General features: G+C 49.3%; 1 protein-coding gene across 3 annotated transcripts in view; it reads left to right on the forward strand.

The window, feature by feature from the left end:
* The window catches only part of LOC144162493 (uncharacterized), a 520,233-nt gene that overhangs the window by 333,769 nt on the left and 161,167 nt on the right, over window positions 1-25,297 (forward strand). For all 3 annotated transcript variants that reach the window (XM_077693052.1, XM_077693053.1, XM_077693054.1), the window contains 2 exons: window positions 20,759-20,978; window positions 22,455-22,539. In XM_077693052.1, the coding sequence (XP_077549178.1) occupies window positions 20,865-20,978; window positions 22,455-22,539 (199 nt within the window). In that variant the 5' untranslated portion in view covers window positions 20,759-20,864. The remainder of the gene's footprint in view (window positions 1-20,758; window positions 20,979-22,454; window positions 22,540-25,297) is intronic.

A 25,297-nucleotide genomic window follows, 5' to 3' on the forward strand; every position in this document is an offset into this window, starting at 1 on the left:
AAGTCACTCTGGGCGCAACTTGGGTGTCATTTCGAGTCCCCGTACTCCGCACCCTCGCCATCTTCGACGGAGTGGAGATGCTGCCTTTTTTTTTTCGCCTTGCAATTGCGACTTCCCATTCTGCCATGGAGAGAGATGCCCGCAGAAATTGGGAGGAATGAACCTGTATTTCGAGCAAAACTGAAGATGCTGGCCGCTCACTCGCGCGGGGCGCGTTTTCAGTGCAGAATGTACTGAGCACGTGCAGCTAGCTGCGCCCAGCAGATCAGGTGTAGCTGATCCTCCAAATGGGAGCTAGTTATAGCTGGCCCTCCCACTGCTTTTGGGAAATAGTTTGGAGAGGAGGCAAATTTAGAGTATGTGAGAGCACTCCCATACCACATCGTTCACAGTGTAAAATGATTAAGGGTGTAAATAAGTCTGTAACTTCAGTGTAAATCAGTCTATAATCCATAGACTGATTTACACCACCCTAAGGGTGTGAATCAGTCTATAACTAATACCCTTACACGCTAGCATAAAAACACGTTTGAAGGGTGTTTGTGGTTTGTAACACCCTTACAAGCAATAATACAAGAATACACCTTTCAAGGAGAGTTTGGCCGTTAATTACACCCTTCCAAAGAGTGTTTTCTTGTTTTTATAGGGTGCAAGAGTGTTAGGTATAGACAAAAAGGGTGTAAATCATCTTACACTGTATGGTGCAGGGAAATTGACAGAATTCGCATGTTGAACGAAAACTGGGAGGGATGAATCTCATGAAGACGAGGTTCGCGGGCAAAGGCTTATGTCTGGATTTTTTCCGAGCGCTGTTTCCTGAAACTTCTGTACCTTGAGATGAGGGAGGGGCAAAGTTTGTCTTGGAAGCCGAAGATGCCCCCGGATGTCGTGGTACCGAGATCATAAAGAGAAATGACGTTGTGTATGGTCGTCCGATCCAGCGGGGCAAACAGATTGATATTTTTGTGTGGATCGTTACATTTCTGGACATCGGTGAAGCCAATCTAGACGACTTCTATTTATAGGGGTGGCAGATTAGCTGGTGTCGGGACACATGGTTGATAAAATTTGTTTAGGCGGCGTCGTTTTAGTTTCTGAAGTCGCTCTTAGCCTCGGCCGAGGCGAATGTAGTCATCCCAATTGCGGTTAAAACAACTCAAACCCCCATCACCGACAAGTAAGTTTGAGAAGTAGTCTTTCAATCCGGATAAGGAAATGATAAGGAGTGCCTAAGCTATATACTGGCGCAAGTGTCCATTTTCATGAACCAACGAACCGTTAATCTGAGTTTCCTTCATGTTTGTAATCACGTAATAGGCAGTTCAGTTGCAGCCTCTGACTTTCAAGCTGGAATCGTAAAGTTCCGTTGCACTGCGTGCATTTTGATCCCATTGTGCCTCACGCCGTTCTGTGTTGAATCGGAAGGCTTGATTGGAGGACGCTTAACGTTATCTACTAATGCGATTCGTGGGATGTGCACTGTGTGGTTGCGGATTTTTTTATATCTTTTTTTGCGAAATGATTAAATGGCCGATTGAGTGAAAAAGACGGTGCCGCCGTCGCCAAAAGCAGGAGAACGGCTTCTGAACACATGTAACAGCAAAGGGTGCCATAGCGCGTCCATCTATTCATAAAACACAACAAGGGTCCTCGCTTTAATGTGTCGCCTGGACATGCTCAGAGCCACGTGAAAAGCTGAGATCGCGGCTTTGGTGCGGCGGTAGCGCCACGTCGTCAAGTATGCGTCGCTCTGGCCTGACCCAGCGGCGCTACAGTCCGCAGCGAGCCTGTCTGCCGGTGCGGCAGTAGAATTATCCGAAGTATCGTCCAACTCATTCCAGTCCACAGCCAACATGCGAACGTAGAAAGCCCCAAAAATACCTCACATCAATTTAATCGCGAATCTTGAAGCAGCACTCAGCGGGATTCAATCAAACCTTGACGCTTTTGCATTCACGACTCGTCAGAAGTGCTTAGGTGTCCCCTGAATATTATTTTTTTTACCGTGCTTCCCCCACTTACGATTGGCGCGTGTCCTCTATGCGCACCTCCATAAATATACCCAAATGTGGCCCCGTGACTGACGATCTCAACCCGTACGCACTTGTGACCAGGACGAACAAGTAGGGCCATTTGTAGCTGCATCGGCGTGCACGACGGCGTGAAGCCTTTCCTCCTCTCCCCTAATAGCCTGCCTTTATTCCTGGCGCTCTCCACCTTTTTCTCCACTCTAATTCAGGGAGCACTGCTACTGCTGCGGCGTCAAAGTTTTGGTCGCGCTGCCGCGGCGCAGTGAAGCGTACCGACGGACGGCCCGCCTCTCTCGCGCGCCTCTACGGCCGCGTCGCCCTGGCGCGGAATATAAAGTGAATTGAGACGCACGACTGACGTCAGGCGTGGAGGACTCGCGGCGCTGGACATCCTAATTGAAACAGCGGACACACCTCTCGCGTTTCGTCTTCTTCTCGCGTTTTTTCCACCCTTGCTCTGCTCTGTGTTTTGTTGGAGCTGGGAACCGGTGGACCGTTTACCCGAGTCGCAGATGTGTTTTCAAGTTTTTTTTTTCTCATAACGGTACTCTTTAATTATTTCCTTTTTGCGGAGTTACGGATACGACGGTTCTTGTTTTTGAGAGCCCTCTTGTTCCACTTTGAGAGCGAAGGCTGATTCAGAGTTACAGTTTAACTTCGATTCGCAGGGACCCGCAAAATAATTGGTTAAATCGGGGACTTCGTGAAATCGACAAAGCATATGTGAAAAAAATATCCACGCTGTGGAGGGGGTTGGAAAGCAAAGCTTTAAACGACACCCAGAACAATTGCCCATGCGACGACACTTGAATTCACACACGTGGCTCTACAAAGAGTAAAACCAGATATTCTGCCAGCCGTTACGTGGAATTCGCGGGGGTGGTGTCCCGAGCGCAGCAGCGTCGGCCACGGCCGGACTAGAGCGGTGGACGCCGTCGCCGTAGCCTGGCCGTGCTTCGGCAAAAAGAAAACGGCGAGGAGCGTCATTCCAAGGGTGAGACAGCGGAACCTAGACATCCTGATATGCTAATTTGGAGCTACCTCACCGCACGACACAAGCGCCAACACCGAAACAATTCGGCATGTGAGCTTAGCGATTCCCATTTATACCGATTTAAACTAGTTTAGTAAGTTTGAGAACTGCGAGAAAGCTGAGAGAACTTTATAATTGCTATTTATCAGGACCAATTGCTCCTTCCGCCTTTTGTAATACATCTTAAAACAACCGAATGGGTATTCATAAATTTAGAAAACTGAATCCCATTCGTGGCAATCAGCGCGCATAACGTAGCGTTTCTCTAGCGGCCAGATGTCTGTATGGGGTCTCTATATTTTTTTCCGCCCTTCAAATCAATCCTTAACGTATCTTCGACGTACGATCACTTAATTCTTTCGGGTCCGGGTTACCCAGGAGGTGCTGTCGGACAAGTTAATCAAGCCGTGCGAAGGAAGCGCGCAATGGACCGGAAGCTGCGCCAAAACAGGCCCAAAACAACCGTCGCTAAATCAGACGGCAAAGCCGTACCACCGACGCGCCCGCTCGTGATTTCCGCGCGGGGAGCGCTGGGTAAATTCGCCGCGCCATCTACAGTGTGTCCCGTGAGTGAAACCCTCCGTCGCCCCCCTCCGCCCTCTTCGCTGCCGCCTCCGCCGCGTTGGGAGTTTATTGTCCCGCACGCCGCGAAAGAACCGTTGGTTTGTACAGGTAGAAAGCTTTGATTTAGAAAGGCGGATTCGCCTTCGCTACTTCGGAAAGTTCGTAAAATTATGTTTAGTGAAATTCGAAGTTCATCGGTATTAAAAATACTGATAGTGTTGTTCTCGTTCTGATCATCCGTGTTAGAATTCGTTCAGGCCGTTTTAAATAAATGTCCTGAAATTAATGTTCACCATTTCATTCCTGCTTGAAAGAATCCGAAGCCGGAACACGTTGTGGAAATAATAAATAATGTGTGTGTGTGAACTTCTGTTCAGCAGAACAAAGTTGAGCATCAAACACTGCGTCGGGTCTTGCCAAGTTTCCCGTTTGTTGAAGGAGTTAGTGATGTTGATGATTCCCCGATGTTTCTGCTGTTCAGGTTTCTTGTGTGTTCGTACATGAAACATTTTTCGTGCCGAACTCGCAGAGGTTCTCGACAAACTACGAACGTCTCTAACCAGTGTATTTTACTAAACCGCACGAACATTCGAAATCTCTGTTTATACAGCGGATTTTTAAGTTGTCCAGCAGCCGAAACCGGTATTAACCTCGCAGTTTATTGTGAGCTTTTCCTTTACGCTAAATAACCGGCTGACTCGAAAAGAAAGCGTAAACCCGATGTTTTAACTCCCTCAAACACATTAGCCACCCCCCTGGTGTTGGGAGGGGGGGCGGGGAGGGGGAGGGGGGATTCGGAGCAAAGGCATCCCAACACAGCAACGGCTCGAGGAACATGGGTGAGGCCTAGCTAAGCTGAGGGGGGGGGGGTGGAGAGGGGAAAAAGGGTGCAAAACTGCCTGGCCGACACCTTATCCTTCATCCTGCAGTGGTCACTGACACGATGATGATGATTGCGGTTTTCGGGCGCACAGAAACACTCTCGGCTGCGAGTGCTTTATTTCGATAATGGCTAAAAATATAAGCGCCCGTGTTTTGTACGTGAGTTAGGCGTACATTATAAAGCTGTCTGGAAAGCCTACGCTATCCCGTAGCCATCCACCACGCTGCGCCTCGTAGTCAAGGTGGAGCATCGGTGTGTCGAATTTACAATTTGAATATCTAAAATTCAATCGCCTGAACATTCGCTTTATTCTATTCGCAGTGCCAGCTAGGGTGGAGAGGGAGGGGAAGGAACCGCGTTATTTAGAGTCACTCGAGTGGTAATACGGGAAGCAGCCTCAAGCGTGGACGGACGAAGCGATAATTTCTCACGACACGTAGGCTGCAAAGCCCGTATGCTAGATTTGGCCAGCCCAGGAACTTACATGGTTATCAACTAGGAAGTTCTTCCGGAAATGCTGTGCGCTGCTTTATTCGCACTTTATTTCGCAGTGAAATGAGAGATTAAAGGTATAGCGCTTTTATTGCGTTCGTGGTTTTAATGCGTAGCATTCTTTGCCGAACGCGTTCCTCGCGGAAACCGCAGGGTGTCCTCGGCACGCGAGTGGCTTTAGCAAAAAAAAAAAAAAAAGCTGGCAAAAACTCTGAGGAGCGAGAAAATGGCGAGCACTCATGAGCGCGTGCCTCGCGGCAACTCCCGAGTCCCCGGCTCTCGCGATGGATTCAACAAAAAAGAAACAGAAAAGACTCCACCGCTGTCATCTAGCCCTACCGCGCACGTAAAAAGCAACTCCAGCGCTAAAACTAAAGAATAAAATACACCCTGTTAGAGAGAGGTCACCGCGGCCGCCGCATTCTCCAGAAGCCATTATGGATAATTGGAGACATGGCTACGAGTGTGCCACTCCTTCCCGAGACGACTTTCAGATCCCGCCACCGCTGCCGCGGGTCGATGACGAAGAGCTGGTTGAAGACTACAATGCAGAGGATGACTTTGCATCCACCACTCGCCGCGAAGATGACGACGACCTCTTCGATGCACATGACGACCATTACTGGCACCAAAACTATGCGGATAAGAAATGATACTGAAAATTAACTATGTGTCCGGCAATTCTCACCTACAACAGCATCGTCGTTCAAGTCTTGCGCGTGACGGCAAGCTTCCCTGATTATTTTTCTTGCTTGTTGGCTCGTTTGCTCTGACTCTGTGATCAGTGTATGTACTTGCTTGCCGATATAAATAGCAGAGTGGGGTTGCCCGCATTTGCCTTCTGACGGAAGAAAGTTGTCATTGCGTGAGTATGGGGGCCTTTATTTAGGAACAACGAGCAGAGGCTGAGCGGCGTTGAATGGTTTGAGCTAAGTCTCCAGGGGTTATAAGCACGACAAAACTTTGGGGACAACTATTAAGCTGTGAATTCGAAAACATTTGTGTTTAATGAACGCCGCTGAATGCTCCTTCCAGTTTGCTCGTTCCTGTGACTATTGCGCCGCTGTATGAGGTCAGCGGAATTGATGTGACATTTCCCCGCCTCACCGAATACCGCACTCACAACTACAGCTAAACTTTTCGTTTATAATTAGGCTCTACGCAGTCCAGGGCGTTGTATAGCAATGGAGGCCTTTACGTGTATTAGGGACGAGGTGCGTTAAGGCCGAGGATGGTCCGGCGTCCGGCGTCCGTGTAATTCGAAATCGAAATCGGCGTATAAATCGGCGTCCGGCACAGCACCGTGTAAATCGAAACATATGTGAACATCATCATCATCATCATCATCATCATCATCATCATCTACGCCCACTGCAGGGCAAAGGCCTCTCCCATTGTCACAAACTCGAGCGTACGACGTCTAAAAGTACCTTATAAATTTTTCATTTTATTGTACAGCGCCTAATTCTTCTTACACTCGGTTATATTCGCCCCGAGACAAGGCTGGAACTTTCGCGAACGAACAGGCAGTAACACGATCACCCGCCGGCTCGCCGGCAAGAAAACAACAAAAACAAAACCTCCGCCGCTCCGGTTTCGTCGAAGCTTCCAGTACTTTCGAGGAGGTGCGCGTGGCCTTGCCAGTGCTTAAGAGCGTCGATGATTCTAGAAGGGAGAGAGAGAGAGAGAGAGACTAAACATTTTTATTGTTTCTTATTAAAGAGTCCTTAGGGTGGCCTCCTCATTCCAGGAGTCCATTGGCACGGGCCGCGTCTTCTGCCCTCTCTACCAACTTGCGCTGGACGTCGAGGGAAGAGCTGGCCAAGGCGCTCTCCCAAAGCTCATAGGTGTGGAAGGGATTGGGCGGGTCAAGTGGGCTTTGTGTACAGCCGCCGACCATGTGAAAAAGTGTTCCAAACTCCCCGGAGAAGCGGCACAAACGGGGATACAGGGTGGGGGCTATGTGGTGGTTTCTGCTAGGGTGGGGGTAAGTATTAGTTTGCAGGGCACGAAGTATTCTATCGTGACCCTTGGGTAGTTGTTTGTGCGGTAGGGCGTACGTTTGTCTTTGGAGCCGATAGTGCGTTGTAATCTCATGAAACGAGACTAGAGGAAGCGGACGCAGATCTTCTTCTTCAGGTGCTCGGCCGGTCAATTCTCGAGCTGTGAGATGGGCAATCTCGTTCCCTGAGAGTCCAATGTGCGCAGGCGCCCAGATTATCTTGGCGGGTCTTCTTAGTGGCTTCTGTTGAAGTATTTTAAGTGCAATTTTGTGTATTCTCCCGCTGGAAAAGTTGCGACAAGCCTGTTGAGAGTCAGTAATTACGGTCTCAACCTGAGTTTGGGTAAGCGCTAAGGCAATGGCCGCTTCCTCGGCGAGTAGAGGGTTGGCTCGGTCCAGTGATACGCTGGTGCGGTGCTCTTGGCCTATAATAACTGTTGCTACTGAGGCCCGCCTTCCGGGATAGAGGGCCGCGTCCGTGTACGCCACGGCAGGATGGCTTCCATACCGCTTTGAGATAGCACGGGCTCTTGCTTCTCTGCGGTCGGCGTGATGCACTGGGTGCATGTTTCGCGGTAGCACAGGTACTGTAATGTGGCGCCTGATATCATGCGGGATGTCTGTGACTTCGGGTGTTGGGTGTTGAAGCGGAATCGATAGTCCAAGTCTCGAAAGGATGGATCTGCCGGTATCTGTAGTGCCTAATCTTGCCCTCTGATGGGATAGGTGTGCCTCTATGAGTTCATCAGCTGTATTGTTGAGTCCGAGACGAAGCAGTTTGTCTGTCGAGGTGCTGACTGGTAGGCTCAGAGCCTGCTTGTAGGCTTTTCGTATAATGGTGTCCAGTTTCTTCAATTCCGTTGTTGAGAGCAGAGCATAGGGTATTGCGTAAGTGATCCGCGAGATGACGAACGCCTGCACGAGTCGGAGTGTATCGGATTCACCCATGCCCCTTGCCTTAGTTGTTATGCGCTTGAGCATGTGTGTGACTTGCTCGGTCATGGTCTTGAGCGTGTTGATTGTTATGATATTTTTCTTGTCCGCCTGAAAGGTGACGCCCAGTATCTTGATGCTTTGAGCAGGGGTGATAATGTGCCCATCTATGTGTATGGCGATGGTGGGTGTCTCTGAAGCTTTCTGTTTAGTTGGAGACACGAGCAATAGTTCGCATTTTTGAGGGGCGCAGCTCAGCCCGCATGACCTTGCGTAGCCATTTACTACGTCCGCTGCTTCCTGTAGGCGCTCCTCCATTGCTCCCACTGAACCCGTGGTGGACCAGATGGTAATGTCGTCCGCGTAGAGACCATGATTTATACCCTGAATAGAATTAAGTAGTGCAGGGAGTCCTATGAGAGCAATGTTAAAGAGGAGGGGAGATAGCACAGCCCCCTGGGGAGTTCCACGTCCTCCTATTGGAAAGGGGTCCGTGGTGTGGTCCCCTACTTTGAGTATGGCTTTCCGATCTGTGAGGAAAGACTTGACATACTGGTAGGTCTTGACTCCGCAGTCCAGGGTGTTCAGCTTCTCCAGGATGGCCGTGTGTTTTACATTATCGAAAGCGCCCTTTAAATCCAGTGCCAATATAGCCGTCGGAGAATTACGAGTTGCGGGTCTCATTGCTTCTTCTTTGAGCTGGAGCAGTATATCCTGCGTTGATAAATGGGGTCGGAAGCCCACCATTTCTGGGGGCAGTTTTCCCGTGTCTTCGAGGAAGGATTGAAGTCTTTTGAGGATGATATGCTCCAGGAGTTTTCCTATGCACGAAGTAAGAGATATGGGCCGGAGGTTCTCTATACTGGGTGGTTTTCCTGGTTTCGGAATCAGCCGAACTTCCGCGGTCTTCCAGTCCTCAGGTATTGTTCCTTCCTTCCAGATATTATTGAAGTAATTGGTGAGCTCCAAGAGCGACGGGTCGTCAAGGTTAACAAGCATCCTATTAGAAATGTGGTCCATTCCTGGAGCTGTGTGTCTTCTCAAAGTCTGTATGGCTGCGGTCACTTCGTGCAGTTGGATGTCTTCGTCGAGCGCCGGGTTTGGTGCTCCTGAATATGGTGGTAGAGGTTCTGTTGGGTGTGTCTGGAGATACCTGTTCTTGAGGGCTGTGAGCAGGTCTTCCATGTCTCCAGGAAATTGGTGTATGATTTTAGCCATGTTGTGATGGGACTCTGTTTTGCTAACTGAGGAGTTGATCAAGAAGCGGAGGAGCTTCCATGTTTTTGCAGTGGTGAGGGTGCCGCGCAGGCCATCGCATAGAGAAAGCCAGTTTTCCCTGCAGAGAGAGTTGGCGTACTTCGCAGCTTCTTGTGTTAGCTGTGCGATCCGTTTTCGTAGTCTTCGATTGTGTCTCTGCCGCTTCCATCTCCGCTGCAAACTAGTCCTCGCTTCCCAGATGTGCAGTAAATGAGAGTCGATGCACGGCGTGGCTGTGGTTGTCTTTATTATTTTGGTGTGTGCAAGGAAATCCTGATGAAGTTGTTTGATCCAGTCGTGTAAAGAGATTTCGACTTGGGTTTCTTCGGCTGGTGAGCGGTTGCTCCGTTCCTCTCTGAGCTTCGTCCAGTCTGTGAGGTGAGCCCGACCTATTACTGCTTTGTAGTCCGATCCTATTACAGTGGTAGATAGAATGGCGTGATCGCTGCCTTGATATTCGCCCGTGTGGATCCATTGAACTTGAGGAATGTTTTTTGTAAAAGTCAGATCGGGAGCTGTGTCTCTGGTGACGCTTGTGCCAATGCGTGTAGGCCTACTGTGGTCTGTGACAATCGTGAGGTCTTGAGATTCTATCAGCGAGTGTAGTCTAGTGCCTCTTGGGTTGGTGTATGCGTATCCCCACAGAGGGTGAGCAGCGTTGAAATCCCCCGTAATGACAAACGGGTTGTTGGCTGCTTTGAGTGTCGCTTGTTCAATTACTTGCTGAAGAATGAGTGGGGAGCTTTTAGGCCTGCAATACACATTCAAAACGTACAGCGAGCGGGCCTTCTTGTGGACATGTGGTATTACAGTCGAACACGGATATATCGAACTCCAAGGGGTTCGCGAAGTAGTTCGATATATGAAAAATTCGATATAAAAACTATGGGCTCTGAGACCTCACCTATGGGAGACGATCACTTACCGATCGTCGCATTCAAGAATGACAACTAATTCCGCACTCACGACGCAACAGGACGCTTTATTTCCGTGAAAAAAAAAAATCGCTGATCTTGGCCTGCTTCTTCGTCCAGGAAAGGAAATTAAAGAAGCTAGTCTCGATCTTCTCGAGGCTGCACAACTAGAAAATTCCAGCAGTACGCTGCGCCTTCGCACACCATGCACATCACGCACGCAAAAGAAGACCAGCGCGCACGTACCACAAGAACTTTGAAGGTAACAATTCCAAGGCTCTCTGAACGGACTCCAACAAAGCGCTCGCGATGGTCATCTCCGAGAGAAACAGTGATCTCCGAAAGGTGCGGTACAACTCGCCAAACAGCAGCAACAGCAGCAAAATGCAAAAGAAGGAGGCCGCCGGCGCCTTCGTTCCCTCTTCCCTTTCCCGAGACGACATCGGGGGAAGACAGACCCAGAGAGAGAGAGAAAAAAACTCTTTTTCGGCAAGCCGGGGAACGTACGCAGCCGCAAAACAACAACAAAAAAAAAGGACGTGCGCAGTCGGGGCATCCCTACCTCGCATTGTCACATTTTCCGAGCGTTCGGGCTCGTGTGCCTAGAGAGATTTAGCATACCGGGCTCCGTCCGCTAACGCTACGGCGGCCGGTAACAGGGCCCGACTGGGCAAGTGCAAATTCGTTCTGGTAGGGGGGATTAGTTCCGCGAGTCAGTCTTCGCCATGCCCGTGCATTCCTCCACATTCTCCTCAACCTCAATCGGGGGTGCAGCGACCGCCGAAGAGCACCTTCCAGCTCGCGCGGTATACGATATACGCAAAGTCGGGAAAAATACGGTTCGATATAAACGTACGAATTCCTATACTTTTACACAGAATTTTCAAGGGGATAATTTATGAGTTCGATATAGACAATAATTCGATATAGCCGTGTTCGATATATCCGTGTTCGACTGTATTGCAAGTAGAATGCCAATTTCTTCGGACTGCTTAAGTGGGTGTTGAATCGCCACGTATCGTTTGCTGACCAGAGTGTGCAGGCTTTTGTCTGTGCCTGTTTCGTACGTAATGTATCCTGGAAGGCGAACTGGTGTATTAGTTTCTTGCAGAGCTATAATTGCTGGTATCGTCGTGGAAGAGGAGATGTATTGGGAGAGTGATCCATATTTGTTCTTGAAACCTCTGCAGTTCCACTGCCATATAGTTATTCCTTGTCCGTGAGACAATTTATTACTGGGTGGATGAAGGTCCATCTTGATTCATGTCTCTCCTCACCCATGAATCAAGATAGAAGGGAGAAGAGGGAAGTTATTCACTGACGGCGGCGGGCGAATTGTGTTTTGTGCTCTCCCTCTCCCCGCCGGTGCGCCTATAAAAAGAGAAGCCGCGCCTAAACAAACCAGCTACGTTTGGACGTCGTGATTGACAACGGTTCATCACACCATCGGCGACCCACGCCCTGGAGGACTCCAACGTACTCCCGGGCCTCGAAGCACCGTGATCGTCTCGGACGGCCTGGCCTACAGCGAAGCCACGCTTCCCAGGTAGCCGAATCGCCTCCGACAGCGGTGCATCGTCCGGCCCGGTCGGTGAATATACTGGGACTCTGTCTCTCATAAGCATCGAACTGTTCATTTTCTTTTAGTTAACTGCTCCGATTCGTAATCTTCATTTGTTAACGCTCCTGTTTGTATCATTTTGTCTAATTGGACTGTTTCTTGTATTCGAATTCGATCTAAGTTGTCTGTAATTATCGATCCGTTACCTCGTGCTTGTGTTTGTAACTTGCCTGTCTAAATATAAGTCTGTGTGCTGTTTTTCGTTCAAGGCTCTTGCTCATTCTTGCCGCTCTAGTCGGCGAAAGCCGCACATCAGACGGCAACCCCCTTTTTCACCTGTGCCCTGTAGATTCGGTGGGGTTTGTTGGCTCTCTTGAGTCGACTCCCCATATCTTCTGACAGTGCACCCTAATTTAAGGAAACGGGTGACACCCATTATTCTCCAATTACCTCGGTCCTGTGCCAACTGTGGCCAATTTATCCCCGCAAACTTTTTGATCTCATCTGCCAATCTAACTTTCTGCCGCCCCCTGCAACGCTTGCCTTCTCTAGGGATCCACTCTGTTGCCCTTAATGACCAACGGTTATCTTGCCTGCGCATTACATGCCCGGCCCACGTCCATTTCTTCTTCTTAATTTCCACCAGTATGTCCTTAACACGCGTTTGTTCCCTGACCCACTCCGCTCTCTTCCTGTCCCTTAATGTTACACCTATCATTTTCCGCTCCATTGCCCTCTGAGTCGTTCTCAATTTAAGTTGAACCCTCTTTGTGAGCCTCCAGGTTTCTGCCCCGTAGGTGAGTACCGGTAAGATGCAGCTGTTATACACTTTCTTCTTCAGCGGCAATGGTAGGCTGCCATTCATTATCTGCGAATGTCTGCCATATGCACCCCACCCCATTCTGATCCTTCTAATTATATCTGCCTCATGGTTGGGATCTGGGGTAACAACTTGGCCTAAGTAGATATATTCGCTTACCACTTCCACTGCCTCGCCACCTATCTCAAACCTCTGTGCTGTCCCGAGGTTATTGATCATTTTTTTAGTTTTCTGCATATTAATTTTCAGGCCCACGGTTCTACTCTGTTCGCCCAGTGCGGAAAGCATGCTTTGCAATTCGTTCCCCGAGTTACTTAGCAAGGCAACGTCATCAGAAAATCTGAGGTTGCTGAGGTATTCTCCATTAACCCTTACTCCCGCCTGTTCCCAATCCAACGTTCTGAATTCTTCTTGTAAACATGCTGTGAATATCATGGAGAGATTGTGTCTCCTTGTCTGACGCCCTTCCTTATAGGTATTTTACTGCTCTTCTTATGGAGGATGTTGGTAGCTGTGGACCCATTGTAGATATCCTCTAGAATTCTTACATAATGCTCATCTACCCCCTCGTTCCGTAATGCCTGAATGGCTGCTAGGGTTTCGACCGAGTCAAATGCTTTCTCATAATCTATGAAGGCTATATATAGGGGTTCAGTATACTCAGCGCACTTCTCTATCACCTGATTGATCGTGTGAATATGGTCCATTGTTGAATACCCTTTACGGAACCCTGCTTGTTCTTTAGGTTGACTGAAATCTAAGGTTGCAGAAATTCGGTTAGCGATTACCTTGGTAAGTACCTTGTAGACGACTGGCAGTAAGCTGATCGGCCTGTAATTTTTCAGGTCCTTCATGTCACCTTTCTTATGGATTAGGATGATGTTCGCGTTCTTCCAAGATTCCGGTACCATTGCGGTCATTAGGCATTGCGTATACAGGTTTGCCAGTTTTTCAAGTACAATTTCTCCGCAATCCTTCAAGAGGTCTGCTGTTATCTGATCCTCACCTGGTGATTTGCCCCCTTTCATTTCTTTCAAAGCCTTCCTTACTTCTTCGGTCGTTACTGATGGGATGTCTATCTCCTCTGAACTACTGTCTCGTTCGGCATTATCCTGTATGTCCCGGCTACTGTACAGATCCCTATAGAACTCCTTGGCCACTGTGACTATGTTATCCCTATTTGTGATGACATTGCCTTGCTTGTCTTTAAGTGCATACATCTGATTTTTCCCCATGCTAAGACGCCTCTTTACTGCTTAACAAAAGATTCACAAAAGGTGAACAAGAACAAAATGAAAGGTTCACAAAAGGTGAGAGAGAGAGAGAGAGAGAGAGCATTGGATTGGATTGGATTGGATTGGATTGGATTGGATTGGATTGGATTGGATTGGAAATCGTTTTAGCCGCAGTAAGCACTCTCACGGGTGATTTACGGTAGGAACGATTCCCAGCACTTCGCCCACTCGTCATGATTCACTTCGCGGAAATACTTGAATTTTTTTTAGTAATGTGAAACTCATGTATGGAACGCTTCGCAATCCCGTGGGAACCGCTCCTGGGCTGTCGTCGCCGACGCCGGGTTTTCCGCCAAATAAGTTATTTAAGGCTTGCAATGCTTTCCTATTAAAAAAAGACGAACAACCAAACTGCGTCTATGTAAGTTCTGTCCTTCCGGTACAGCTTGCAATCATCGCGTTTATTGCAGCGAAACGCTATCTGTAAATACCGCGCGGTTAGTCGCTGATCAGGACAAAAATAGAAAAATGCGTCCATCATATAGTACTACAGATTAGGGCTCAGTTCGGTCTCTATCTCGCCGGAGATCGCCGCCTGCTGTCGTGTTTTCGCTTCTTTCAACTGCCGTGCTCCCGTTTTCTGAGCGCACCCGAACCAAACGGAAAACAAATGACGTCGTACTCGGGATATTGAAATGCAGCTCTCGTCGCCACTTCCCCCACGCTTAGCGGGGGAGTCCTTGTTTTCGCGTCTGCGGCTTTTTCGCCTAAACGCGGGATTCCGTTGTTTGCGAACGACTCAAACTGACTAAAAGAAGACGGCGTTATTTACCCAGGTTTACAACGAGAAACAGTTTCCCGCGCATTCCTGTTGTGTACCGCTAGCAGCGCTCCGCTGACAGCGCGCGCATTCGCTTTCCCCCTCGGATTAACGGTGCATTTAGGAACGCGAACGAGGTGGTTAGCACCCCGCTTAGGTTGTTTATCTTTCTTCTTTTTTCTCTCACAATCTTTCACCTGCGTTTTCTCCCCTCACATTGCTCGCGTCTCTCTCTTCGTTTCTAGTGACGAGAGTTTTCCACGTTTACATTGGACGCCCTTTCTCGGGTGAGTTGCGGAACTGGCCTGCTGTATTGTGCGCCGTTGGCGCACAGTCGTCAACTCGCTTTTGGCTAAAAGAGAGAATTCCTTCCCGTGGGAATGACAACTCCCGCTCGTCGTCGTCGTCCTGGTGGCAAAAGCACGAATGGATGAGTGTAAATAGGCCTCTCGTCGCCTACGCGACGAGGCGGTGCATCCGTGGGGAGGCAACGCTTTCGTCGTCATCTCGCTGTGGCTTTTTGTTGTATCCGGATCCGGATTGTTAATGCCTTCGTCGTTTACAAGACCTCTTTACAAGTTGCGAATGGGCTTACAACTTGGGAAACGTTTTCAGTTCCTACCGGGAGGATTTAGGAGACCGTTAATTTAGAAGCGACGTCGTTATTTCGCGTCGTTTATGAAAGAGCCCGCTGAGCTTCGCTGTTACCTTCGGGTATTAGTATTGCTATTAGGAAGATTATTTTTATGTTGTTTCCTTTTATCCGCGGGTTCGTTATATGCTGCGTGTTCTATCTCTATTGGGGTACATCGGCATAGCGCTGTTGTGAGTTCATGGGTGATTCTTTCTGTGACGGGTTACGCAGTGTCACCCATCGAGAAAGGGCATGGGAACTAGTGTGCGCCCGAGTGAAGAGCAGTAAACAGGCCACGTCGCATCATCTCCAATTCGCGTTCATATGCATCCCCTCAGTCGCAGAGCGTTGCGTGGAAATCGCCAACAGGCCTGTTGCATCTTTGGCCTTTTTAAAAATAGTTCAGTACTTACCTGTTTTCGCAACCATTTTTTCTTTTTTTGCGACTTGTCGTCCGTCTCGCTGCGCCCAACGAACTTTCTCTTGGAAAGCCATGAGGATTGCGCGGAAGGACGACACAAAGAAGAGACAACAGGACGTGCGCTCGCCCGGTTGTCTACCCTCTGCGTCGTCCTTCCGCGCAATCCTCATGGCTTTCCAAGTATCAGACCAACTAGCCCGTCAACATATCTTGCGGAACTTTCTCTTGCCCTGTCCTTCCGAAAACTTCAGGGTTCTTGTGCTACGCCGGTATATGCACAGCGAAGATAATATATTTTTGTTTTCATTTACAATTTACGTGCTTGCATTCGTACATTTCTTATTTTAGATTTTACATGTTTCATTATTCTTTCACAGCATGTTTGTTAAGCCGTCAGAAAGCCCGCGAAATGCGAATTCCAAGTGCGCACGGCGGGAAAGCTCTCTTTCTTCTTTCGCTTTGCTTAATTCCCCGGTGCATTCTTATCTCGCCTTAGTTTCTCTTCACTCACGCTCTCACAGCCGACTTTACACGACGAAGCTTCCCGCGTTAATAACCGGTAGCGCAGTAATGAAAACCGGATCAGTTCTCCGGCAAAAGTTCTCTCTTCATGGCCGACGGCAACAAGGAAACTCCAACTGCGACGATACCGCAACGAAAACAAAGCCAAGAATGGCCTCCCCACCGACTGCAGGCTCGAGCGTGTCGGCGTTGCCGTCAGCTCGTCGCGAACACGCCGCCTCTCTGTTCGCTGTCCCCAGGGATAGAAGCCGCTTTTCTCTTTCGAGCAACTCAACACCCGAGCCGCTTCGGCCTAACTTTTCCACGAACTCTAAGCTCCTCGCTTCGTCGTCGGGTAGTCATAGTCGACCCCTTGTTTAGAGTTTCGCCCCCGCGTGCGCCTTCTCCACCCCCGCGTGACCCTAGCGTGTTCGTTTTTTTGTCTTCACTCCGTACATCGTCGCTCATTTTGATTTTTCTTACTTCGCGCTCGTCGAGCTCTAATTCCACGCCCGTGAGAGAGTGGTGCCGAAACAACGTCGCGCGTGGCTTGGTCGTCGGTAAATACGCGTGCGCGTAGAGGAGGCTCGCGCGGAAGTTATTCGCACGATGAAGCGGCGTTATCCGTGTGTACACAGTTTGGGGAGGAGCGACCGATGCGTGTTCGAAGTTTGCGCGCTCGATCGCAAACTGGATAGCTGCAGTATTTGTCGACCGGGTGTGTGGTGTTCACTGTCTTCCGCGCTGCGGTTACATACGCTACTTACAGTTGTACTCGTTTCCGAGGAATGTTGCTTTTATTACGACACAGGGACCTGCTCGAGGTGTTCAGTTTGCGTGGTTTGGTGGTCGTTGTGAGGGTCGGCCGTGTTTTCAGACCGAACTAGCCTGGTGGGCTACATCGAGGCTTTTTTCGGGATGCTTTCTTGTTGTCCGTATTCCCGTTTTTGCGTTATAACAGAAGATCATTGTGCGTCAAAGCTCTCCGTACGCAGGTGTTTACGCCATGAAATTGCCTCCTCGTAACTTTGCCTCCTCTCTGATCATCCGAAGTGGGGCGCGGTGGCTGATCCGCGAAGCAGGTGCTGGGGGCTGTGCAAAATGTTTTTGGTTCCATCCCCGATCTAGGAGGCTGTACTCCTGGTAGAGTCTCGATACAAGAAGTAAAAAAAAAACAAAACTGGAAATGTGCCTTTTCTCACGGAAAAACTCCTAGGACAACTAAGCACGTCTTATGAGTTATGAGTGCAAAATTGGTAGTGTACAATTCAACGACGTTCGGTGCTCTTTCGAGTTTAGCATTGCGAGTAACTTTTTCAAGTTTTGCTGCGGGGTGTCGGCGGCGTACCGGTGTGGACGCTCACTTTTCGCCCCTGCGGATGTTGCGGCTGCCGGCGATTAATAGATGTTTCAGACTTCGTAGTGGTACGGCACGTACTGTGCTGCAGGCTGGCCTGACTCGCCGCTGACGATTGTGGCGCAGGGTGAGGTCAGCGCATTGCGGGCGCTTGTTAAGTTGTCGCTGCCGAATGACGCCGAACACCTGTTGCAGCCAGCGCCGCTCTCTGCTCTTTCCACGTGCCTCTGCGCATGCCCAAGTGTTGCCTAGGCACGCGGGCTCTTTTGGGTTTTATTATTGCTAAGCACAGGCTACGGAATGCGTCATAGCCTCTGCGCATGCCCAGGCGTTGTCTAGCAGCACCCGCTCTCCTTTGCGTTAATGTTCGTGGTAATCGTTGCCCAATGTGGCTCTGCTGGTTCGTGGCCATTTAAGCACTGAAACTGTCTACTCAAAAAATTCAAAAAAAAACGGAAAATGAAAAGGTATTCTTCATGCCCCTAAGGAAACGCACCGTTGACGAAACGAAGAAGCGTCATAAGAATGCTCACGCGTTATTACGCCACTCTCAAAATTTTGTTACATTTTTGTTTATTTCCATGTGCAGTAGTGAGTGAGTGAGTAAAAACTTTATTAGAGCACCCAAGAGCGAGTCAAGGGGAGGCTACCTTGTAAGGGGCGCCAGTGAGAGTGACCAGTGCTCAGCCGTCCGGTGTAGTCGTCCCAGACACTGTCAAAACCAAGTACCGGTTGTGTCCGGTATTATCCTGGGTGGTGCCATGGGTAATCCCCTCTGGATGGCGAGCCGGCCTCTGTTGGTCTAGCGCGTTGTTGAGTAGTAGAGTGTCCCGGGCTTGTGTCTCGTAGTCTTCGCTTCTCATCGCAGCTTCAAACTGCGATGGGAATGTCGTAGTGGTGCTAGTAGGAGGCTGGCAGTTTCATAGTAGATGTACCAGGGTAGCTCGTGCTTCTTGGCATAGACGACAGATTTTGAATGTGTTTGCGGTGATTGAATTGCGGTGATTTGCGGTGATTTGTGCTTGCGGTGATTTGTGGTGATTTGCGGTGATTTGTGCTTGCGGTGGTCATGTTTTTCTAGTTTAATAACACTTACATGAAAGCTTCTCTGCAAGTATATGGCTGACAAGCATTCCGTCCAACCCCTTAGGGTGTGGCTTCGCCGCACGTTTTACGTGTATACCACAGAGCACGCTTTACAGTGCGATCTTAATGGGAAAGTTAACGTGAGAGAAGTGAACCTGGGATTCCGAACAGTAAATCTGCTTATTTGCAAAATATTAGAACAATTGTTTGGGGGAGGGGGAAGGGGGCGACGCATGCAGGGGGTGTACGTAAGTTATGCGGCAGGATAGCTACATAGTTATCTTCATTTCAGGGCAAGTTCCAATTTGTTCAGCGGAGTCTGGAATAAGCCGGCACGTTGTTGAGTGGAGAGATCGCCGCTTACCCGTCCGACGGTGATGTGACGATGAGAACAAATTGTTTTCTTTGCTTGTATCTGAAAATCCTTTCCCGGTTTATGATGACTTGAAACAATAAAAGTTTACGCATGTCGAACTTGCACGTTCTTTGTGACAAACACACAGCACAACAGACGAAGCGATTCTACTTCAAGCTGGGTTCGGAAACAAAATATTGTCTGGGCGTCAATTATTATAGCGGGCTGTTGAGCTGATCGGTAAGCAATGCGCTGCTTCTGCTCTTCTATGCACTTTTCTGTTCTCTTTTGGAGGCTCGCACAAAACCGGGGATTACAGCTCCGCGACGTCCTTCTTAGACAGAACCAGTGTAAATTTGTATGTAAATTGGGAGGCCTTATTTTATAGTGATCTTGTCGGGACGCGTGCCTTCTGGCCGCGTGGGCACTGTTGCCATTGATGTTATGTCGCGTTTTTTTGGTCACCGTCACCCACCGCGGCGGACCAGTGCTGTTGTGATGCTGAGCCCAAGGACATGGGTTCGATGCCGGTGGCGGTGGCCGCTTTTCAGATGCAAGTCTTTCGCTTTTCGGAGGCGAAAAGCAAAAAGGCACTGACGATTGGTGCACTCCCTAAAGCGAAATTTGGGCGCAGCGCAAGCTGCAGTCTTCTCGGTTACGGCGCATATCTGCTGCGTCTCAGGAAGTGATCACGTGATTAGCGAAGGCACCGCGCCGCGCGCTCTACTCTGCTGTTATATCGCAGCGCGTCGCCGCCGCTGGGCATATTGTTGCAAATCGTGTTTGAACCTCCCGCGCAAATGTCACGTGGTTCGAATTAGCCATGCTCGGTGAACCAGCGGGCGTGTTGCAAATCGGGTTGGAACCTCCCGCGTAAATGTCACGTGGTTTGGATTACCGGCCAACGGAACAGCGTCTGAGGAGGGGAAGGGCGGGGAGGGCGCTCTTTGGCGGCGACGCATGAAACTAGAGTGAGGGGCAGCCAGTGAGAGAGCCATAGCCAGTGAGAGCCATAGCCAGAGAGCCATAGCCAGAGAGAGCCAGTGAGAAAGTCCTCCTCACCTTTCGCCGACGGTCCTCTCCATTTTATTTCTGCCGACTCTGATGCGTTCGGTCATTCGGTTACGCGGACACCTACGCCCCGCATCCCGGGTAACGGCTGCCAGAGGACTGCGCCCTAAAACGCCCGTATGTCGAGATTTCGGCGCACGTTAAAGATCCCCAGGTGGTCAAAATTTATCCGGAGCCCTCCACTATGCCGCGCCTGTTAGCCCAAATGCAGCTTCAGCGCTTTAAACCCCTTACATCAACTGCGTGGCAGTTGTGCATACGATCCCGCATAAGAAGATAGTTGTTGAGAACTCGTGACCGTTATTGAGGCCGTTGGTGTCAGTGATGATTATTAATTTGTCCTGGTTTTCTGGACTCATAAATTAGTGCAAGCTGCCCAGAATTTACTGACGTATGAAGGACCATTTTTACCTTTTCGTAATTGTGTGTCAAATGCACTGTGCCAATCGCAGTTCAGTTATTTAAAATCAGGAGTTTCGTACCATCTGCATTTGCTATGCCAATTTCAAATGCCGAAGTTCCGGTTTAGTCGGCACTGATGTGTAGCTAACCTTGAATCGACTCTTTATTTTTAAGCACTTGTAATATTGCTAACCTTGTTTTTATTCATTGTATTGTCGATCAATAACATAAAACAGCTGCTAAAGAATAACCGGTTGTTTTGTTTTGACGTTTTCGGCTGCAGCATTTACAGGTTACACTCAGCGGCTCTTTACATTCATGAAATGCAATTATTTTGCTTGCGATGGAGTAAACGTTTTACACTGATCTCTTTTACCGTCATCGCAGGTTACAAGCTGTTCGTGTGAAGGCGTGAAGCTGTTTGTTGTCTATATATCATAAAGAAAAAATCAGAAGAACATAAAGCTAAGGTTGACAAGAGCGGAGTTTGGGCATGACTTGGTACGACCTTTCCTCGTTCGTCGATCACCGGGAGCATCTTCTGGAGGAGGCTTTTGGAGCGCTTACGCCCGACGAGCTGAACATTCTGACTCCAGTTGAATTGCAGGTACGTTATCTTACGCCTCGGTTGAAATGTATTTATGTCGATGTAATTGTATTCTGCGCTTGAGGGTGGCAACTTGCGCATGTCTCATTTGCTGCGGCCTCCTCGGCTTATAAATTAGTAGAAGCTGTCGAGAACAGAGCGGTGCTAGCGGCCGCCCTCAAGCGTAGCTTACAATTACATTGACATAAATCCCCGAGAAAGTGGAGGGAAGCACAGTTTCGCCCGTAGCTTAGTTGATACGGCATCTGGCCTGTATTCTCAAGCTCGTAGCTTTGGCTCTCACTCGGGCGTCCACTTTCTTCCTTTCAAACATTTGAAAAATTGTATTCCTTTCAACAAGCAAAAATAATGTACTTTCCCAGTGCCTTTCTCTGCGTTCTTGAATGCCGGCCTTTTTGTAGCGTGAGCTACACTCGCCAAGGTTGAGCAGTTTCGCGTCGCTCCTGAAGAGCCGTGCGGCGCATGCGCAAAGAGCAGTGACGTCTCACGGCGCACAGCTGGCGCCCCGGAGCCGCCGCCGCCGCCGCCATTAAATTGGATTGGATTGAATTAGATTGGATTAAATTAAATTGGATTGGTCTGGATTGGAAATCGTTTTAGCAGCAGTAAACATAATAATCAGCTAATCCTAGACAACCAGGAAACCTAAGAATAACCAGGTGAACCTTAGCTCACGCTATGTATATCCTGACATAGCCGAGCTAAGCCACTGCTAATTTTTTTCTGTGTTCACCCAACTATCCCCTCATTCTTAGTGGTCATTATATATGCCATTGCATTTCAACTTGTTGAAAGGTCCTTGTATGGCCGAAATATAGTAAGATTTGGGGGAAGGGGGGTTGAAAGGGCGGTGAAAAAGACTGGAGGGAGCGGAGAGGGGAAAGAGGGGAGAGATACTTTCGTTCTTAAGCCGAGGAAGGTGGAGAGTGAGGCGCTGGAGGAGGAGGGTAGGAGGGGGTAAACCGAATTCGGCTCGTCAACGCAGGTCTGTCGCCCAGCCGGAAACTTGCCAACCGCATCACATTGCCACACGTGTTAGATAAGATTTGTCTGATGTTTTTTTTTTTTTTGTTTTTAACACTAAAGTATGACTTGGCAACTGAAGTGAAACGACTTAAAATGCCCCATTCGGTTAATCCCTGCGTGCTACCTGTTTTCGCTGCTCTTAGCACCGGATATGTGGCTGTAAATATGCCAAGCGTAGTAACATGGACAGGATAAGGACATGAACCTCTTCTCTGACTGATAATACCGATTGCAGGCGACATCGCCGTGCACATCCCCAGCTGTCGTTATTCCTGCATTATTAACAAACTGAGCCTACGCTTACGTGGTCTTAGAGAAATCGTTTACGCCCACTCTCCTTTCTTTCCGGTTCGCTACCTGCTGCTGTCGCCGCCCCTGTAACCGTTTGTGTGGCTGCCTGCACTGACCCTGCTGTTCGAATTTCCCGCGCTTACGTCGTCGGGATCTCAGCACTACCCGTTGGAAGAGCTCAAGGCGCTCTGCATGCGACAGCTGGAGCGCATGCCCCGTGCCCGACTCCTGGCCGTCCTGCAAGGTACGTAACCGAGCGGTGCTGCTGCGGAAGCTACCCGGGTGGCGTATTCCCAAACCATATCCCGTAGGAATACCAGGCCGACCACACCCCTTAAGCAGGGGCGCAGCCAATGAAGTTAAAAAAATTGCAATTTTTTAACCTCCTTGGACGGAGCACCGTGACGTCTCTACCTATATGTGCGAGACTTCATGCGAGGTGGATTTTTTCTTTTTTCCCCCTCCACTCGTTTCGGCTGCTTGGCAGGCGGCCGATGGTTTCGCTCCGTGGGCGGGGCTGGCCTGCGGCGCTGGGGAAGCTGACGCAGATGTGGTAGAAGCTAACCTTTTGTACCTGAGCCCCTGATCTCTCCGCGCTCTTCTTTCGCACCTGCAAGTTGACGCTGACCTCCGATTGTGTTCCTAGATAAGCGCTCGACTCGGTGCTCGAATTGCGCGCGCGCGGATGGACGCTTTCACGCTCATGTGGCAATTATACACGTTCAGGAAAGCAAACACCCTCATTGAAAGCTAATCCTGCAGCACACAGAAGGGTATACAGTTGAGTTGGGTGCTCTTTCACTATATACACACCTCAAAACACGATTCGGTGCTGGAGGTAAGGATTACAGGAAAGGCAGCCAATTACCCATGACTACATTTACCAACTGTCCTACTCTCTCGAAATATTACACCTGCATGAGCTGCTACATTTTGGCACTTTCATAAGTACTATTACATTGAATTTCGTTAACATTAACTTCATTGCATCAGGAACAGTGCCACTAAGGAAAACATTGACATTTCGTTAACAGCAATGGAAGGTGTGAATCGTTCTTGCAAGGGTGATACGTTGATAAGAAAGACACGAGCTCAAACGTACACGTTTTACACTCGGTCATAAATTCTGCATAATTTGCACTGCTAGTCATAACAATTTAGGGAAACAATATCGAAAATATTACCAACCAAGGGGTAAGTAATAGTTGGATTGTACAGCTACCGAAGTACTCGAGGAGTTTTATATATGTCTTCTGTACAGGGGTATTGACCACAGTCTCTTCACTGAAGCCATCAGGCCGAGTTTGATATCAGTAATCATGCGTGCTACCCCTCACACTGTTGCCAATGTCGATTAGTTATTTTTAACAATTTGTGCTTCATGCAAACAGAGATTTTGCTGCATAAGATACGCTATTTATAAATAGACAGCTCCAGCAGGATCCGAATGGCGCTGATGCCCCCCCCCCCCTCCCCCTGTAATCGGGAAGGCACACCAAATCGTTACCACTTAATTTGGCTCTCTCCATTATTCGACCGTAATCGCCACCAGCTTTTAACTCTAGGTCCCGCCCCTGCGACTGAACAGGAACATGTTAGTCGGGTCCGTGACGATCGCACCGCACTAAAAGCAATTTCCGAGTACGCCGTTGAAAACATACTCTACAAATTGGTGTAGCAGCCTGGCCGACTTCCCCGTTCGGTCTACAATGTGAACTGTCTGCAGCGTGCACTGTTCTCAGTGTGAACCGCATTGTCTACAGTGTGAACTGTACATTTAAGTGTGAACTGTGCGTTTTGCTGCCACTGACTGACTTTAATGTGTTCATTTTGCGAATCGGACCTCAAGACTGCAACTGTGTTCATTCTGCGAGTTGTGACCTTCCCCTTTTCTCCTCATCCTTGCTCCCCCAGGGCCCCATGGCCTCTCATTTAAAGGAGCCATGAAGAGAAAACACAAGTTTGGTTCATTCGAAAGATTGCCTCGTTAGAACCATAACGACACCACTTATAACGCAAACTTCGCTCAAATAAGCTACATAATTAGGAAAAAAGGAAATGACCATGCGACCCACCAGCTCATTTTCCGCAACAGAACCTGTGATGTCACTTGGGAATGCTCTGCGATTGGCGGAGGCCGGCAAAAGCAAACGCATGTTAGGCAGGGCTTACAGCTTGCATAGCGAGCTAAATGCCCGTGAAACATACTGCACATTCTTTTTACGACAAAGAACGGTGGAGTAAACGGTTGAAGGTCCGAACGAACTCGCAAGCGTGTGCGCCAATGCCTACGAAACTAGCGCCGGCCGAGCTCGACATCTCGCCGTCGCGCAGACGAATTTTCGGGTTCGAGGCTCTTCGGGGCCATTTCGGGGCCAACGAACTGTTCCAGCACGCACAGCCGCGACCTTGCTTCGTATCGTAATCCCTTCACAGGAGGTTGGCCGTCATATCGCTAACCAGCAAAGGTAAAAATAGAAACGAGGGGAGTAAGGAACAGCAAGAAGCGACGAGATAGTGCCAGTCGTCGCGTAAGTTTCGAATGGTGTTGGCTTGCTGCTGTCGTTACGAGCTCGTTTCCAGTTTACAACCACTGAAAACTTCAGTTGTTCAGTTACGGCAGGGACCCTTACGTTAGCTCACTCCTGGGACATGCTGGCGGTCATCGCCGACTTCGTCAAATCGCTCTGACCTTGGGGAAAGAAATGCCGTAAACACCACGCATTGACGCTCGTATCTTTCTGGTCGAAGCAGAGAGCTCGCGCGAACGGCTTTCCATACACGACACCGGCCAACTGGTATAAGTGATACTGCTACTGAAATTGAACTATTATTAACCGTAATCAAAATACGGCACATACGTACCAGTCTATATTCGTCCGTCGCGACGGGGCTGACGAGGCAGCGGTGCCGACGGCTGGGCGTTCGTCTGTTGTGGCTATCGCGGAATGGTCGCTTTCCCGTCCACCGCGTATCCCACAACTCTTGCCGCTCGTGCACTT

The sequence above is a fragment of the Haemaphysalis longicornis genome, unplaced genomic scaffold (assembly GCF_048455015.1).
Source record: "Haemaphysalis longicornis isolate Haplotype H1 unplaced genomic scaffold, Haemaphysalis longicornis Haplotype H1 scaffold_12, whole genome shotgun sequence".
NCBI lineage: Eukaryota > Metazoa > Arthropoda > Arachnida > Ixodida > Ixodidae > Haemaphysalis > Haemaphysalis longicornis.